This window comes from Phodopus roborovskii, unplaced genomic scaffold (assembly GCF_943737965.1).
Source record: "Phodopus roborovskii unplaced genomic scaffold, PHOROB, whole genome shotgun sequence".
In the NCBI taxonomy this organism is placed as follows: domain Eukaryota; kingdom Metazoa; phylum Chordata; class Mammalia; order Rodentia; family Cricetidae; genus Phodopus; species Phodopus roborovskii.
In genome coordinates, this window is record NW_026126447.1 from 15,012,698 (window position 1) to 15,031,753 (window position 19,056).

The 19,056-nt window shown below is 38.3% G+C and overlaps 1 protein-coding gene across 1 annotated transcript; it reads left to right on the forward strand.

The window, feature by feature from the left end:
* Positions 1-244: 244 nt before the first annotated feature.
* On the forward strand, positions 245-18,932 carry Tyrp1 (tyrosinase related protein 1). The gene is made up of 7 exons (XM_051188100.1): positions 245-710; positions 2,905-3,227; positions 5,782-5,986; positions 10,133-10,300; positions 12,453-12,632; positions 17,692-17,838; positions 18,673-18,932. The coding sequence occupies exons 1-7, from the start codon at positions 290-292 to the stop codon at positions 18,876-18,878; spliced, it is 1,650 nt and encodes a 549-aa protein (XP_051044057.1). The 5' UTR covers positions 245-289; the 3' UTR covers positions 18,879-18,932.
* Positions 18,933-19,056: the final 124 nt, after the last annotated feature.

Genomic DNA, 19,056 nt, shown 5'->3' on the forward strand with positions numbered 1-19,056 from the left:
CTAACCTCTGAGCCATCTCCCCAGCCCTAGAATTGGGCTCTTATGAGTGGACATTTTAAATAAGAAAACTCAAATATGAGGAAAGTGAACTCAGTGATCTAGGTATTGTGCTTGGTAGTTAAAAGTAAATTGTTTTTATTCATGTTTAGAAATGTTGTTTCACATGGAAGGATCCCATTTTGGACTAGGTTGGGAGGAGTACTCAAAATAAGTTTTGTAACTTGGTTTACCTTTTTTCAGCTGGCTTTTGATCTGTGTACCTCAGTCTCCTCAATGAAAAGAGCAGCATATGACATCTGTGTCCTGTAATCTTGCTTCTAGAAGAATGAAATCTTACAACCTCCTCCCCTTGGCCTTTATGTTCCTCTCCCTGATGGCTTTTCATCAGGCCTGGGCTCAGTTTCCACGAGAGTGTGCCAATGTTGAGGCACTGAGAAGTAAAGTGTGTTGCCCAGACCTGTCCCCTTCCTCTGGACCTGGGACTGACCCCTGTGGCTCATCATCGGGAAGGGGAAGGTGTGAGGCTGTGAGGGCAGACTCCCGACCCCACAGTCCCCATTACCCCCACGATGGCAGAGATGACCGAGAGGTCTGGCCTCTGAGGTTCTTCAATAGGACATGTCAGTGCAATGGTAATTTCTCAGGACACAACTGTGGGACCTGCCGTCCTGGGTGGAGAGGAGCTGAGTGCAACCAGAAAATTCTCACAGGTGAGTGGAGAGATGGGGACTTCATTTCACTGAATGAGACTCAAAGCTATACATGATATACAGAACGCTGAATCACTGAAGTTAGCCAACATCTACAAATCATAAATCGTAAGAGCTCAACCATCTTCCCCCCAGTTGAGCAAACTGAAGGTTAGGAAGTTGAAGAAATGTGTCTGCTATAAAAGTTTGGGATCAAAGCCCATACCTTTCAAGTAATACCACTTCCATAGGTCTGCAGAGATGGCTCAGTGAGTGGTAAGAGCACTTGCTGCCTAAGCAGGAGAACCTGACTTCAGATGCCCAACACCCATTTAAGAAACCACATGTGCCTGGAACCCCAGTGCCAAAGGTGAGAGACAGGTGAATTTCTGGAGGTTTGAAAAACCAAAAAGTGATGGACACCTGTGTGAGCTCCTGTCTTAATAAAATGAGATAGAGAGTGAGAGCAGGCACCTGACACTCTCCTCTGGACTTTGCACAAATGTATATGTCCCCTTCACACACAGTATTTCCTTCAAAAAAGTACTTAAACAATCACTAAATGTTAGGAACTGATTTTTTTTTATGCTAATCCTTGTACCTTAGATTCAAACAGGTCAAATTCATGGGTCTGAACCTTTGGCAAGCATGGCATTCTCACAGAGCTCTACCTAGCTCTAACAATAGAGCATCTCTCCTCCAAGCAGCCATGGTGACCCATAATTCCTCACTGTGGCAAAAGAATTCCGGCATTTTAGATGAAGGAGCAGGTATATGGAGTATTTGACAGTAACAGCAACAGCACTTGCTTGTTTTTCATGTCTCAGACAATGAGCAAGTGTTTCACAGACTATCTTTTGAGAATTAAATATCATCCAAGTTTTGGTCTAACTGTGTGCATGTGTATGTGTTTGTGTGTGTTCTCTTTAATCTTTGTGTCTTTGTAAAGCAGTTATTTTATCTATATAGCACATACCCAAAAAGTTGAACCTAAGAAAATGTGTGAAAAGACAGGAAACTCTCTGTTTCACTCACTATGCTGTACACATCTGCCTTGTTTTTACAAGATTGTGATGTTTAGAAAGCAGAAAATTCCAGTGTGGTGGTGAAACTTGCCTTTAATCCCTTCACTCAGGAAACAGAAGCAGGAGGATCTCTGAGTTCCAGGACAGCCAGGGTTACACAGATAAAACCTATCTCAAAAAAAAAAAAAAAAAAAAAAGTAGAAAATTAAAACCAAAAAAAAAAGCCAATAATGAACAGAAATAAATATAACAATATCACAGAACCATAAATCTTCATGTAAGATTAAAGAATGCTTTTAGAAATGAAAAGATAAATGTTGTGAGTTATTCACCATATAAGACTGTTTGGGTTTCAGGAAGTCTTTATTAGCAGGGCAGTGACCACATTGAGTGCTCAGGAACCCATATAGCATTGAGCCTTGCTCAGGATGACATTTATGCACAAAAAAAAAAATCATGTTCTGGGCTGACATACTTCAGTTAGCAAGAGCAGTTAGACAGAAGTAGAACCAAACAAGCTAAAATGAAGAGTTAGTACATGTAGAGACTTCCCTACAACTATATGTACTTTGATGGATTGGGTCTTTGATTTTGCTTTGGCAGCTGGTACTATCTATATGTGCTGAGTTTTAAAGCCAGAATGACACTTCTGTCATAGTCAGCTGTGCTAAGGTTTGGGGCCCTGCTACAGTAAATTGCTAAGACAAAGATGTAAAGGAAAAGAGATCAGTCTAAACAAAAATTTAATTATGGGTATTTGTAATAACACACAGATTGGGAATCCATAATCAAAAATTCCAAAATTTCCCAAACTCTGAAAGTTTTCAAACTCAACATGGTATCCCAAATAGAAAGCCCCATACTGTTAACCTTTGTTTAAAACACAAAATAATGAGACAGTGGTTAAAATTGTCTTCAGGCTATGTGAATATCAGAGTGTTTATGAAACAGTAATTTTACATTTAGTTTTGGACCTAATCCCCACAATATAATCGTAAGAAAATATTTCAGAATCTGTAAACTCCAATACATATCTGGTCCCAAGCATGTTGGGAATGACACTTAACCAGTTTGATAGCTTATAAAGGATTTGAACGGGTACACATATGACCATTAATGGATACAGGAGGCATAGGATGTTGTAATATGATTGTGCTAATTCTCACGTCTTAATCTTTTCATCTTTAAAGTCAGGAGAAATCTTCTTGACTTAAGTACAGAAGAAAAGAGCCACTTTGTCAGAGCCTTGGATATGGCAAAGCGCACAACTCACCCTCAATTTGTCATTGCCACAAGGAGGTCAGAAGACATACTGGGACCAGATGGCAACACACCCCAATTTGAGAACATTTCCATTTACAACTACTTTGTTTGGACACACTATTATTCAGTCAAGAAAACCTTCCTTGGGGTTGGGCAAGAAAGCTTTGGTGATGTGGATTTCTCTCATGAAGGTCCAGCTTTTCTCACATGGCACAGGTACCATCTGCTGCAGCTGGAGAGAGACTTACAGGTACGCTCCATCTTGGTTTTTAGGTCACTGTTTATAAATCACTGTGATTCACTTTGTACTGAATGACAAGAATGAGCTGTGACAAAGCATTCACATTATCAGGATACTTGTGACTTTCAGGGAAGATTGTTCCCACACTGATTATTCACTAATTCATCAGCCTTTATCTTTTGTGCAGTGAGATGAAAGTAATGTTAATGATGAGAAAAAGCAATGATGACCTAGTTTGGGCAAGAATCAAAAGTTTGGAAATTTTCTATAGCTTGATAACCAGAACAGAACGATTAATGAAACAAAAGAAATCTCAGTTTTCAGGTCTTCTTTCTGAACTAGGGAATGTATCCAGATGCCACCTCCTGGGGAGTGATGTACCTACATGTCTCACTCTTCATTCACATGTATCCCTCCTCAAAACAGCTGATGGTTCTAGAGCCTAAATCCTTTCATGTTTACTGTTTATCCATACCTCCAACTGCTGCTATAAGGCTGACATAAAAGCCTCACACAAAATCATGTAAAACATGATGGGTGTGTTCATTTTCTTGGAGGTGTGTGTGTGTGTGTGTGTAAATGTGTGTACATCACATGTATATGAAAACATCATTTTACCACTATATATATGTTTCTAAAAGGACCTAAAAATGACATATCTTTGGACATGAATTTTCATTTGAAAACTAGCTTTTTGAAGGGGACCATAAAGTAGTAGACTTCAACTCAAGTACAATAACTTCCTTCGAGTTTTTTTAAGCAGATGGACTCAAAACACACTAACATACCTAGTACCACAAACATCTTATTGTTGTCTTTTCATTAACTGAACTACTTTGTGAGAAAAAGATTGTCATTTCAAAGAGAACAGTTTAGGGATTGTGAGTTTAGCTCAACCACACAACACAAGGTCAAATAAAAGTGTTTATTGTTGGATCTCAATTACTGTCTATAAACTAAGCTTATTTCCTATATGAAATAACAGTTATGAATTTCTATCCCAAAGTTAAGTCTTAAAATATCTTTAAAAAAAAACTATTCAACCTTACTGATTTGTTGATTTCCTGGGCACTGTGCTAGCATTTCAAGGGAAAACAATTGTTAGAAGAGACAGAATTGATGCACTGCAACACAGAATAAGATAGCTGACAGAAGTCTATCATATGCACTTTGAAGGGGATTAAATGAGTTCATCCAGTCCTCTCAGCATCATGTTTTAAAGCTCTGATTACAAAGAAGACATTTAATAGATTATGAGTAGCTAAATCTGTCATATGTAACTTATTCTAGATTTTCATTGCCTCGAGGCATTTTCCCAAAGACACATGAGAATTTGAAAAAGTAGGTGGGAAATGTCTCAAGCCTTAGTCCTGCTGTATAACTTGCACATCCATTACTTAGTTTTCTAGCACAAGGCATCATCATGTTCCAGGCTACCTGTGACACAACACCATATGAATGTGCCCTGGCTTCCCAGCATCAGCTTCCCAACCACAGTTGGTGTTGATTCATAATGAGCCCTTGGAAGTTGTCATAAATTTTTGTGAACCACAGTGACAACTTTAGTCATCGTAACAGGGGCACATTGAAAACTTCTGCACTCTAAAATACCCAAGGACAAGGAGATGCCTACCAGAAGGGAGCCACAGGAAAGAAGCAGAAATGCACCAGGTGCCTGAAAGACCCAGAAGGCAAAAGCAGGCCACACTAAATCTCACCCTCTGAAGGCAATTCCCCAAGGGCCAAAAGAAAGAGAATGAGGGAAGCAATGTGTCCTTGGTCTCAAGCATTTTTAAAACGTGTGAAATGGTTTCTAAGTAGAAACTAGGTCACTGGTCTTAAAAACAATAGGCCCAGAATTCATTCTGCTTCTGTTTAGCATTTTGTCTGTGAGCTTCAGGTAGATGCCTGTCTTCCTAGATGAGTTTTGCAGCGTAGGTCTCTAAACAAAACTCCTTTTGTGTTTTGCAAAGAGAATCTGCATGAGACATAATATGTGGTCTGTCAGCACATATGTCATTTGAACCACATTAAGAACAAAACCCAAGATCTTACTGTCCCACATATTATTTCAAAATTGAGGTCATAAACTGCTAAGAGTTGGTAGTGCTTCATTAAAAATAGGAAGCCTGAGCTGAGCCATGGTGGTGTATGGTTTTAATCCCATCATTCTGGGGGCAGATCTCTGAGAGTTTGAGGCCAGCTTGGTTGACAAAGTCTACAACAACCATCCATAGCTGTTACATAAAGAAACCCTGGTGGGTGGGGGCAAGAATTTTGACATAACAAGTAGAAACACAATTATCTGCCAACAATGAAAGCAATGCATTTCCCAAATTATTTGTGGAAATTTCTGTATGAAGTGAGTTTCATTGCTTCTACTGCCTATATGACTCCTGGAACTAAATGACAAATTTTGTTCTGGGATCCGGATCATTACTGTTGCATTCACTGGTTCCTTAGCACATAGAGAGGGCTAACAGAAAAGGACACCAGAGTCAAGCAAGCCAAGAGACAGGATACAAGTAAAAGCAGAGACCATTAATGGATTTCTGTGATCTAGGAGATGCTGCAAGAGCCTTCTTTCTCCCTTCCTTACTGGAATTTTGCAACGGGGAGAAACGTCTGTGAAATTTGCACCGATGACTTGATGGGGTCCAGAAGCAACTTCGATTCTACTCTTATAAGCCCCAACTCTGTCTTTTCTCAATGGAGAGTGGTCTGCGAGTCCTTAGAAGATTACGACACCATGGGAACACTTTGTAACAGTAAGACCCCAATGACAGCTACTATTCATGATTCTGTGTTAGATAAAGAGATTGTGTTGCCTGCAAGGTCTGTCTTCAGAATGAACTCTGCTACCATTGAAGATGCACATTGAGCAACTAGGAGACCCCAGACAGTCTGCAAGGTGCTCTGGGTAATACAAAGTACCTGTGTATGAGGTTATTTTTCTTCAGCCACTTGATCAGTACATTAGTAACTTTAATTTCAGAAGTCCTAGAGTACATTAATCCTCTTAATACACTAAGCACTGCTTAGCAGTCATGTGTCTTGGGTTGGAATTTTACTGAAAAGTGTCCCCCAAGTATATCTGAAATATAACAACAATGTCTGCAGGCTTATTGCTTTCAGCTCTCCTAAAGAGAAGAAAAATATACACAGGTCTGGCCATTGTGCCTCTGCCACAGAACATTTCTGCTACAAAGGTCTGTTCATGAGTTCCCCTTTTTTCTTCCATGAAACACAGCTACCCTCCCTACTACTAACACAGCCTTAATTGTTGGTGTTCTCTATTATTATTTCTGGTTTTTCTTCCAGAATTTTCAGATACTTCAAATGTTTAATTTCCCATCTAAAAATTAGCATTGTGATTTATTATCTTTGTGATCTATTACTCTGCTTGTATTTTATGTGCCAATTTTTGTATTGCTTTAATAACGAGTAGTTTAAAAATATCCAAGGAACAAAGTATATTTTTCTCACCACTAGAAGAGTATCCAACTTAGTACTAATATAAGAAATGTGATAATCCATGAAAGTTTCCTTTCACAGTCTAACACCTGAGCAATTGGTTCCACCTTGTGACAGAGGAATGAAACTGAAAGTCAGAGTATCTTCACATATGAGCACATTCATCTTTCTCACCAGGTTGTTATGTTTAAGGCTGGAAGTTCTTACATATTTTCCTGCCATGCTGATAATTACAGATAATCATGTGTAGGGTGTGTGTGTGTGTGTTCATTTTCATGTTGTTGAATGTTTACTACAAATATGTATATATGTGTGTATGTAAGCCATAGGACACCTTCAGTTGTCATTCTATTATCTCTACCTGTTTTCTTTTAGTTTTGAGACACTATCTCACTGTGTATCTCTGGCTGGCCTGCAACTTACTATGTAGCCCAGGCTGGCCTCTGACTCATAGAGATCCAACTGCTAGACTGTTTCTGTCTCTCAAATTCTGGGATTAAAACCAGGCTTCGGGTTCCATCCGGCTTTGGGGCCAGGTAGTGGGGGAGCAAGATTTCTTACTGCCCCAGTACCCATCAATGACTCACTGCCAGGCCTGGGGTTCTACGTGTCTCCACCTTTCCAGTGCTAATATTGCAAGTGCACTTCATTTTTTCTCCTGTGGGTTCTTGGGTCAACTCTGGTCTCAAGCACTTGACTTTTATAAATTATCTTTCCAGCCTAGAAAGAAAAATGTTTAAAAAGTCAATGAAAATATGGCATAAGAAGAGGAAATAAAAGTGAAAATATTTCATTTTGTGATAGCTTTTCCTATCACTCAATTTAAGCCTCACAACTTTGTGAAAAGTTAGAGAGTGCATATTCTGGGTTATAACAAATTTTAAGATTTTCCATTGTGAAAATTCAAGAGTAAAACTTGAACATTGTATTTATGGAACATGGTAAACAGGGCTGGCAAGTAAAGGCTTATGTTGCCAAGACTGAGGACCTGAATTCAATTCCTAGGACCCACATGGTTATCCTCTGACCTCTACATTTACACACACACACACACACACACACACACACACACACACACACACACTTTTAAAAAATCAAATATAGTAAAGAATAAAGGAAACAACTTGTATCACATCATGTGTCTCATACAGTATGAGATTCTTACTGTATGTCTTCTTCAATTCTCATGGAAAGTATTTCTTTTATCCTACTTCTGTCTGAGGATATTTTATTAATTTCTACAGTTTCATTGACATCTTCAGAAGACTGGTGATGCACAATCTTAGATCAACCTTTCCTTGGTGTTCCAGATGTATATTGTTACTTACTTCTTTCACTAAACTGAGTGGATGGAAAAGTGACACCTGACATTCTTTCAGCCCTCATAATGAATCTATGATTCATCATATGAAAAGCACTGGTTCTTTTCTTAAATCTATTTTTCCGTCACACATTCTGAACTTCTCATTCATTCTAATGTGGAAATTTTAAAGGACTATAAATCATAGGACATTAGTGGCTAAATTGGCAGAAGCTGTCCATGCGCAAACTAAGAACTACTATGATAAAATTAAAATGTCTCAGCTAGTTTCTTTTACTACCAAAAGTCTCAACCATGAAACTCAGTGAGGTGGACTAGGGTACAGTTGCTTATAACCAAAGTAGACTGTAGGTTCAAGCCTCGTGGTATTTACTGATCATTCACCAAATAATCTCCAATACCAGATTAAAGTCAGACTTCAGTTGGTGCCTAGGGATTTTGAGGATAATCTATACCCCCAAAATGTAAACAGGTCTGTGTCTTATTGCTATAGTATTAAATGGTTGTTATGACTAATGCAGAAGGTAGGCAACATTGTGCCTAGAACCCACTGTAGGGCATTTGTGAATGAGAAGGAAAACAAGCTGAAGTTGCAATGCCAGCCCCCACAGGCCAATGGATTGCTTGCCTCGTCCCTACAGGTCACTTCTGAGTCTGTCAGTCACCATGACACATTCATGAAAAGTGCTCGTAACCATTCTTACCCTGCTCCACTCACTTGAGGCTCCAGTTTTCCTCCATTCTCCAATCAAATAAGCATAACTTTCTGAGCTAGGACCTTAACTTTTTCACAATATGGCTCTAGTCAAGCTTTCCACCATCCCTGCAGACTGGTCTGCTCCTTGAAATCTTTTCACTGAAGAGATCCCATTTTACAATCATAGGAAAACGCACTAACCCCTTGTCATTCCAGGATGACACCAGGCACTGTGCCAGGAATGATGATACAGTTCATGTCCTAATGAGACAAACATAAGGAAGCTTGTGGTTTTTGTGCTAATGGCCCCCTTTAGACTACTCCCTTGCAAAATTACTCATATATAAAGAGCTGCTGGTCTCTTTCTCTCTCTTTCTCTCTCTCTCTCTCTTTCTCGGGTGTGTGTGTGTGTGTGTGTGTGTGTGTGTGTGTGTGTGTGTGTGTATCACTCCCGCTCTCTGTTTAGCTTTCTTCCCTACCTTAAGGCATTCATACTACCCTTCAAAAATTTAATGGTCACATTAACTGATTTAAAAAAAAGATAGAAAACATTTTTAATTGAAATAAGCAAGGCATTGGTGGTAGCACTTGGTAGGCAAAGGCAGGAGGATCTCTGTGAGTGTGAGGCCAGCCTGGTCTACAGAGTGAGTTACAGGACAGGCTCCTGGACAAAGCTACACAGGAAAACCTGGCTTGAAGAGAAAAAAAAATACACACAAAAAAATAAAATAACTGCAACAACAAAGTCAAAAGCAAAGTATTCCAAGGAGATTTGGGGATAATTTTTCTTCTGAAGACTTGTAACAGATGGCATTCAGGAAAAATTTTTCATAAGTTTTGTTGGTTTTGTTTTGTTCTGTGTTTTGGTTTTGTTTTGTTTTTTGGTTGTTTTCTTTTGTTTTGGTTTGGTGTGGTTGGTTTTTGGGAGGGAGGTTGCCCTTGTTTTGTTTTACTTTGGGGTTTGGTCTTTTGAAACAGGGTTTCTCTGTGTAGCCTTGGCTGTCCTCCAACTGGCTCTGTAGACCAGGCTTGAACTCAGAGATTTACCTTCCTCTGCCTCCTGAGTGCTAGGATTAAGTGCATGTGCCACCACTAACTGGTTTATATTTTAGTTTTCTATTCAGTTTTATAAGATTACTTTTTTAAAAAAAATTAGTTTTTCATGTTCTTACATTCTTTTAATAAAGCTTGTTGCAATTTAGCAGCACTCATGCTGGTGTCTGTCAACATGATTATTTTTCCCTTCCAATATTTGGAAGTATCAGGTTGCCTCAATTCACAGAAGTAGGACAATGTAAGCATGTCTTTTCATATTTTTTTTCACAATGGTCTAATTTTCAGTGTTTGTTCTCACTGTCTTTCAGAGAGCAGTGCTCAGAACTGTAGGCATTCTATAACTATGTGCATGCCTTTCCTCCCCAGGCACTGAGGGTGGACCCATCAGGAGAAATCCGGCTGGAAATGTGGGGAGACCAGCAGTGCAGCGTCTTCCTGCTCCACAGGATATCACTCAGTGCTTGGAGGTTGGTGTGTTTGACACACCTCCTTTTTACTCCAATTCTACAAACAGTTTTCGAAACACAGTGGAAGGCAAGTAAACAAACAAGCAAACAACCCCCAAAAAATGGTGTTTTAAATTGATCTAGTTAGAAAAGTAAGTTGGAATGCCCCAAATTGGATATTTTTCAAATGACTTTGATTGCCATGTTGATCGTGTGGATTTATATGAACTGGCTGTTGATTTTGATTTACTAATAATTTCTGACATGAATAAAGGAACTATCACACTATATTTGATTATCAGAGAAAAAATCTAAGAGAATTATTGTTTCAAACCTCTTAAATTTCCACAGTCTCTTAAACTTAGTGCCTGGCAATTATCAGGCTTCATATGTAATAACATCAAATTGTAGTAACACAGGTGTCTTTTGTAGTCATAAAACTGCTTCTTTAAAAAAGGTAAGATTAACAATTATTTTAAGTCTCAGTTATTTGACAGTCTGTAAGGTCTGGTTTGAGCAGTTTTATTTAAGTTGTAACACTTTGTAATAAATCTTAAAGATCTATAAAAAATAATTGTGTCTACTGAGTTTTAGCTTGATTTTGCTCATTTCATAACAATAAAAGTATTTTGAAGTTGAAGAAGTGCAGTTCAAATAGGTTACTGACTTTCCTGAGATAGCCAACAATAATATATTCAAATTTCTTTTGGGGGCGGGGTGGGCAGGGTGTGAGACAGGGTTTCTCTGTAGCTCTAGCTATCCTGAAACTCTCTTTGTAGACCATGCTGATCTTGAACTCATAGCGATCTGCCTGCCTCTGCCTCCCTAGTGCTAGGATTTAAGGCATGTGCCACTACCACCCAGAAAATTTCTAAAGGAATATAATTATGTCTAACTTAATTTTAAAATTCTTACTATTGAAATTCCCCTTGAGTACCAACATCACACTTGTTAAGTGCATCAACCCCCTTCCAACAGGAATGATAGACATAAATCCTATCACTAATTTTAATTCTACTCCCTTTTACTATCAAAATTGTATATTCTCCTTATATTTGTTTAAATCCCACTAACTCACTAACAGAATTGATTAAATATTTACTACATATAGATAGATACTAAACTGTTATCTATAAGGCTAAATTAATGATTTTTAAAGCAATATACTCACTATATTCCTTGAGTCAAAAAAATTAGTAAAAAAATAAATTATTGAGTGAATGAGTAAGTGGGTGAATGTGTAAGGAGTAAGGTTTTTCCGCCCACTGCTGGTCTTGTCCCACCAGTGCGCCAGCCCCAATTAACACACTGAGACTCTGTATTTGATATAATGCTGTTGGCCAAGTACTAGTTTCTTATTGGCTGGCTCTGTCTTAAGTATTAACCCATTTCTATGTATTTCCACGCAGTCTTATCTCACCGAGGAGAGGCAGCTGGCAGTTCTGCTCTCTCCAGACTCTCCATCTTGACTCCTCCTTACTCCTTCCTCTTTCCTCCTTGTATCCTAGTCCCTCCTATCTTCCTTTTCTGTTGGCCAACAGTGCTTTATTCATTAACCAGTATGAGAAACATATTTACAGAATAACATCTCCCATCATGAATGTATAGACATGATAGCTCAACCCAATCAGAAACACTTAACTCTATCACAAATCACAAGTCCTCCAACTGTTTTCTGACCTATCTGGCATTTATTCCCATCTGCCTAATATGTAGAGGGACTATAAAAATTCTCTAAATATTTTGACAGGATTCTTTCCAGATGTTTCAAACTGTGTAGAAAAAGAAGGAAATTGGGGACATTTTAGCATCACCACAAAATTAGTTTTCTAAAAGTAAATACTCTGGCAGTCATTAAAAAGGAGGAAAGTTGGAGAGTTTCCAGGATGGTGACAGCGGTCCTCCCTGTGGTGGAAGCAGTAGCTGGGGGATTTCCACTATCTCTGTTTCCTTGCAAAACAATCTGTGCCTTGTCAAAATTCAGCATTCATACATTTTGACTGTTATCTTTTGCAGGTTGTTATTGTTAACCTAGAAGCTCCATTTGGAATGCAAAACTACCCGCTCAGAACTAACCTAGTTCTGAGTATAGCAAGCAAATGTCACCAGCCATTACTACAGAAAGGCAGCATTCTCATACTGAGGGGAAATTTAGCCTGGCAAGCTTTGAAAAAATAGTTTCCTAATATAATCACTGCATTCTCAATATTCTTTATTGTCAACCTTACTTTCAAATGTAGGTTACAGTGATCCCACAGGGAAATATGACCCTGCTGTTCGAAGCCTTCACAACCTGGCCCACCTCTTCCTGAATGGAACAGGAGGACAGACCCATCTGTCTCCCAATGATCCGATTTTTGTCCTCCTGCATACTTTCACTGATGCAATCTTTGACGAATGGCTAAGGAGGCATAACGCTGGTGAGATGCTTTCATATGATTTTGCAGGCTTTCCAAAGGGATTATGCTGATGGTGTGGTTATCAATTTAAGCAAGCTCTTGACAACCATTAAATACGCTCTAAAATAAAGATGCAGTAGCCCTTCCATCCAGCCACTGTGAATACTCAAAACACTATGATGAGTACTGCAGAAGTCTCTCTATACAGTTACCGTTAAGATGTCACTACGGCATTTTGTCATGAAAAGATAACTCCCATGTGTTCCAAGTTTTTCTTACCCATATTTTCCAACAAACTTTCTCATTGCTTTTTAATATAAATGGAAGACTATTACAGACCTTTCCTTGGGTTCCACAAAAGACTAAACATGCCACATCCATAATCTGTGGTTCTGTGTTGCATTATTTTATGGCCTCACAGAAATGGAAATTTGCTCAACTTGAAAAGTTAAGAGTTTTATGTCACGCCATAGGAAATCTCTTTTAAGTTCATTTCAATGCATTCTTTAAAATATTATTTTAGAGACCTCATTTACTGCACTCCTACTCAGCCAAGAGAAATATGTTGCTTTTCAAAACCATGAAAGTACTCCCACTTGTTTAAACATCATAAATTTTCATACTTTGGAAATGTTCTGAATTTTAGCTGCTGCGCTTTTATCATGCCATGCACACACAGTATTGAAGATTAGCTCTCTATTGCTTTATGTATACAGTGAGGCTCTCACACTTCTTTATGTATATCAGAAATCTCTATTGCAACTTTCCCCAGGCCATTCGTCTATGTGTTGGTCAAAATATGTTATTCTGTCAGAAATCATTTAAGAAACAAGTTATTTTCCAGGTATGGTAGTGTCTATAATGCCCGTACCCAGAAGGTAGAAGGCCATCCTGTGCTATAAAGGGGAGTGCTTCCTCAAAAAAAAAAAAAAAAAAGGAAATCAGACCAGCAATTCATGCATAAATTGAGCAATTGTCAATCTGTTATGAATTCATTAACTGGTATTCTGCTTCACATTTCATATATATTTAAAAGCATAAAAGAAAGAGACAATGAATTACTTACACTGTTAGTTCCTGTCTTAATCACTATTCTATTGCTGTGAAGACACACCATGACCCAGACAGCTCTTATAAGTGATAACTGGGTACTTACTTAATAGTTTCAGAATGTTAGTTCATTATTATCACGGTGAGAAGCAGGCAGTCATGATACTGGAGCAGTAGCTGAGAGCTTAAATCTGATCCATAGGCAGCAGGGCAAAGAAAGACTCTGGACTTAGAGTGGGCTTTTGAAACCTCAAAGCCCACCCCAGTGACACACATCCGCTAATAAAATCACACCTACTCCAAAAAGATCACGCCTCCTAATCCTCCTAATCCTTGTCAAACACATCTAGTCCCTAGAAACTAAGCATTAAAATATAGGGCCCCATTGGGACCATTCTCATTCAAACCACCACAATTTCTTTAAAATAACATAAGAAATTAATATTTTTATGATTCAATCTGGATACAGTAATCTATATTATTCTTTTTATTCCTAATTATTATTTAAATTGGAAACAATCTTGTTTTACATGTCAATCCCACTTCCCTCTCCTTCCCACCCTCCCATGGCCCCCACTGACCCACTATCCCATTCTCTATCTGCTCCCCAGGGAGGGTGAAGCCTTCCATGGGGAGTCTTCAAAGTCTGTCACATCATTTGGAGCAGGGCCTAGGCCCTCCCCCATGTGTCTAGGCTGATGGAGTATCCCTCTGTTTGGAATGAGCTCCCAAAGTCCATTTGTACACTAGAGTAAATACTGTAATCTACATTTTTCCACTTTGTTAACTTTACAATCATACTCTCAACTCCTTAATCTGTACCTTTACTTCAGGCACTTGTCTTTTACCAATACCACTGGTGTTCAACTTAATAACAACATTGTTCTGTTTACAACAATAACTATCACTTTGGGAGTGCTTTACTAGATTGTCTTTATTATAACACTAAATAAACTGGAATTAATAGGTTAAGAATTAGCAAAATCAGCTCTTGTTAAAATAGGCTTTGGAGAACTAGCCAAAAATATACAAGTAATATCTAAGTGGCCATTCCCAATGCTGTGAGTATCTCAAAGGGAATGGAATGGTCTTTTATTATAGTTTTCTAGAAACCATGAAAACAAGTACAATTCTACTTTTCATACTCTGGTTGAAAAATAATTACTGCTCATTCATATAAATTTGTTAAAAAAAATTCTCCAGGTCTAATTTAAAGGTTGTTGATGAATCAGAACGCTATGTTTTCTTATTGTCCCCCAGCACCCTCTGCTTGAGCTCTGTGCAGTTTAAGGATTCTCAGCTACTAGGCAGTCAGTGGATAGAGAAAATCCATAGATAAACATTGCTCGGCCTGTGACATTTTTCTGATAAAATATAGTCTTAAACTACAGAAAAGGTCAATCCTGAAAATTTGCATAAAAATGAAAATTGACCAATGAGACACCTTCTGAAATATCCCATTTATTTCTAAGCATCCATTGGGAAAGGGTGTCATGAAGTAATGAGAGCAGCCAAAGTAAGAACTTGGGAAGAATCTTTAAACAGTTTCACAAAGCAGAAGACTAATAGTCCATGAGCAGAAAAGATGAGGTTGTTTTTTTTTTTTGAACTCTATCATAGGTTTCAAACATATTGAAGATTATTCAGAAATCAGAATTTTAGAGTTCTAAAAATCAGAAGTCAGAAAACAATCTTTAAAAAGCTAAAGCAGGTTGTTGTCTTATAATATGATGCTTCAGAATCCTATTGTTGGGCACAAAACAATACAGTACAACACATCCAAATGCCAGCAACAATTATGTTCATTACTATTTACTAATTTTGTGGGATTGCTTTTCCTCTCTTTCTTTCTTCCTTTATTTTTTTCTTTCTTTTAAGACAGAGTCTCCCTATGTAGTCCTGTCTCTCTTAAAACTAGCTATATTAAGCCAGGGTGACCTCAAATCCACAAAGATCTGCCTGTCTTTGCCTCTCGCCACTTCTATTACAAATCTGATTAATATACAATTCAATATCCTTCTTTCATTACTTTAGAATTATGTACTATTTCACACATTGTATCCAAGTCTTTTTTTTTTCAGTTTGTACATTTTTCAATAAAATCACCTCTTCTGAGCTAGGAAAGAAATGAAGCAATCATAAATTCTTTCACAAACATTAGTTGAGCACCTAATGTGTCCTGGACAACATTCGAGGTACCTGACATAGCAGGCAGAACTCAGAAGTAGCTTCCTCCTGGAATTTTCACATCTGTTAAGAGAAATGAAAATAGCCAAATGTATAAATACAGTGTACTCGAAAGTGGAAAGCTTTTGTAAGTAAATAAAACCAGAAAATGAGATTGAGAATGCAATGTAGGCAAATGGAAAAAGATCCCCCCAAAACAAAGGAACAGGAAGGAGTCCCACCTGGCTGGAGTAGATGTGCATTGGGAAGAGGAGGTGGGAGAAGTAGAATCTGCAGGAAAATGGGAAGACACTCAAGGTCACTGCATTGCACATTGGAGAAATGGGGATTCTTAGAAGGATCTTGCAGATGGAAATTACAGGTGATCCAATTGTGAACTGTTGCTTTTGCTATGATTCCTTTGACCAGTTTAAAGAACTTTACTCTTAGCTGAAATCAAACAGAATTGGAAGTGCTCAAGTCAGAGTTCAATCGACAGGTGAAATGGGGTTTAAAATTGTAGATGGATTACAAGGCTCAACATATAACCTTCACAGGTGACCAATACTAAAACAGGATATGGTGCTTTGAGGACCAGAAGTTGACTTCTTCATTCAGTGTCTAGACCAATACCTAGCACCAGGAGGCACTCAATACATTTAATTAAATACTTGATTTCCTGTTGTATGTGACAAAGTTAAAGACACAAAAATGTAAATGTTGTCCCCATTTCTGTAAGCTGACTTTTTCTCAAAGTAAATGTTGAGTCATCCATCCTTCCATGATTCCTACCAAGGATAAAAAGCCTCCTGCAAACAGAAACCCCAACCCCTGGCTGACCTCACATATTCCAGGTGTCCTAAAGGAAGTAGTGTCCTTCTAGGCACAGATCCAGCACTGGTTTTGTGGTATTCTATTTGATGCTTAATAGCACTCACATAGAAACATCTTAACAAGAAAAATGCAGCACAAGTTTGACATGAAACACCTATCCTTACATTCATCCTTGATGACAGAAACCGACTTTTTAAAGAAAATGACGTTTGTTTAAATGGCTAATTTAGATAGAAAGAGGAAAGAAGGCATTAAGCAGATTGTGTCAGAAATCATATTTAATTTTAAGAATCTTTTGCTAACGGCAAAGGATGGGAATAGATTTAATACTGATTTCTCTCAAAGTAAACAAAAAAAATAGAAATTTAAACATACATAGTTAAGGCCAAGGACAACCATCTTTGGAATTTGAACTACAGACCATGATAGACAATGAGCAGGTCTGACTCTTCATTGGCTGAAAAAAAAAATGTTTTGCATATTTCCTTAAATTAGCTTGTATAGTTTAAAAACAGAAAATCAGGCAAGAAGCTCATACAGCAATGTCACTCAAGTCCTCTGACTTTAAAGGTTCTATCCGTACCAATGTTGGTGCCACATTTACCTTGTTCTACAATGACACTTGCCTTATGCCTACACTTGCTGTAAACTATGAAAACAATTTCCACAATGCTTTCTTTAGTGAGATAATTCACTTTGTCCTCACCTGTGGCACTGACCACGCCCATTGGGGTGGGGACAGGGAAGATGTTACCTGGGGGAACTAGGTCTGAGGAGGGTGCCCCGGGAGCTCTCTTGCTTGCAGCACAGGGACAGAAGAACATCTGGAGGCATCCTTGGGACCAGGAACCTGCTGGTGTTCATCTATGTTGTAAGTTGTTTCTCCTTGAATAAACATCTATTTGGCCTATTTGTTTCTCCTGATCCTTATTAACCAGAATAGCTTTGCACATTGGCCATCTGCAGAGAATAACAACTACTCTGATACCAACTTCCTGTCTACTTACAAGTTGCCTTTGGAATATTTTAGATATTTCTACCTTCCCATTGGAAAATGCTCCCATTGGACATAACAGACAATATAACATGGTACCATTCTGGCCTCCAGTTACCAACACAGAGATGTTTCTTACTGCTCCAGACAACCTGGGATATGCTTATGAAGTTCAATGGCCAGGTCAGTATTATCAGTGTATTTTTACTGTTGTGTTGTGTCCTCCAATAGAAAATCTGTCATCTTAAAGGTAAGGTCCTCACAGAGTGCTGGGCTTGGTATGTTCTGTTGGATATGAAACTTTCTGATAGATTCCTATTTGGGAATAAAACATAAGAATTTTTCATTTTACTGGGTACTCACTCTGACCCACTATTAAAATAATTGAGCAGCTCTCTATCTTATTTAATCTTCTTAATCTTTAGAGGCAAGTGCTTTATTTCTAATTTTGCAAACAAAGAAACTCAAACTTAGAAATTATTTCTAGCACTAGAGAGGCAGTGTTTCTAGCAAAGGGGGAGGATGAGTTTTCAACTTAAACACCTATGATGTCACCAGTTACTCATGAGACAATGCCACTTCCTCTTATAAATAAAGATGGAATGAGATATTCAAAGCTGATTTTTGATATTTTAAAATTCAGGACTTTTAATTGTAAATTTTCCTCAACAAAAGTACCAAAAAATATAGTGAAAGATCATAGAACTTGGGACTTGAAAAAATGGACTCTAAAACCATCAATTCTTTCTATTGTCCATGGACCCTGGGAAGAGTCTCAATTCTTTTAGCCACTATGTCTTTAACATTGGAATGGCAATAACTTTAATCTCAGTATGGCTCTTTCACAGAAGGAATTAAGAAGTACCTTCAAGAAGGCAGGTGCTAGGTAATATGACTAATAAACCTGAATATGAGGGTCTCTCCTAGAGTGCCTTGAGCAGTGCCTAAAGTGAGCTGTCCAATTTTGGTGATAGTTACTTAAATATTTATTTTACTCTCATCTTATTTTTCAACTAGGTCAGGAGTTCACTACATCTGAAATCATTACAATCGCTATAGTGGCTGGGCTGTTACTTGTGGCTGTCATTTTTGTGGGGGCTTCTTATCTGATCCATTCTAGAAGCGCCAAGAATGAAGCCAACCAACCTCTTCTCACTGATCACTATCAACGCTATGCTGAGGAATATGAGGAGCTGCCGAATCCTAATCAGTCCATGGTCTGACTGCCACCGGTCCTCTAACACAGGACAATGGAAACAACCTTACTGAAACACAGTTACCACCCATATTTCCTTTTGCTTCTTTCCTTTCTTACATAGATGTGTGCTGGAATTAAATCATTGTATTTCAGAGATGAGAATTCAGAATCGGTTCAATGGGTTCTAGTCATTCGTTCTACTT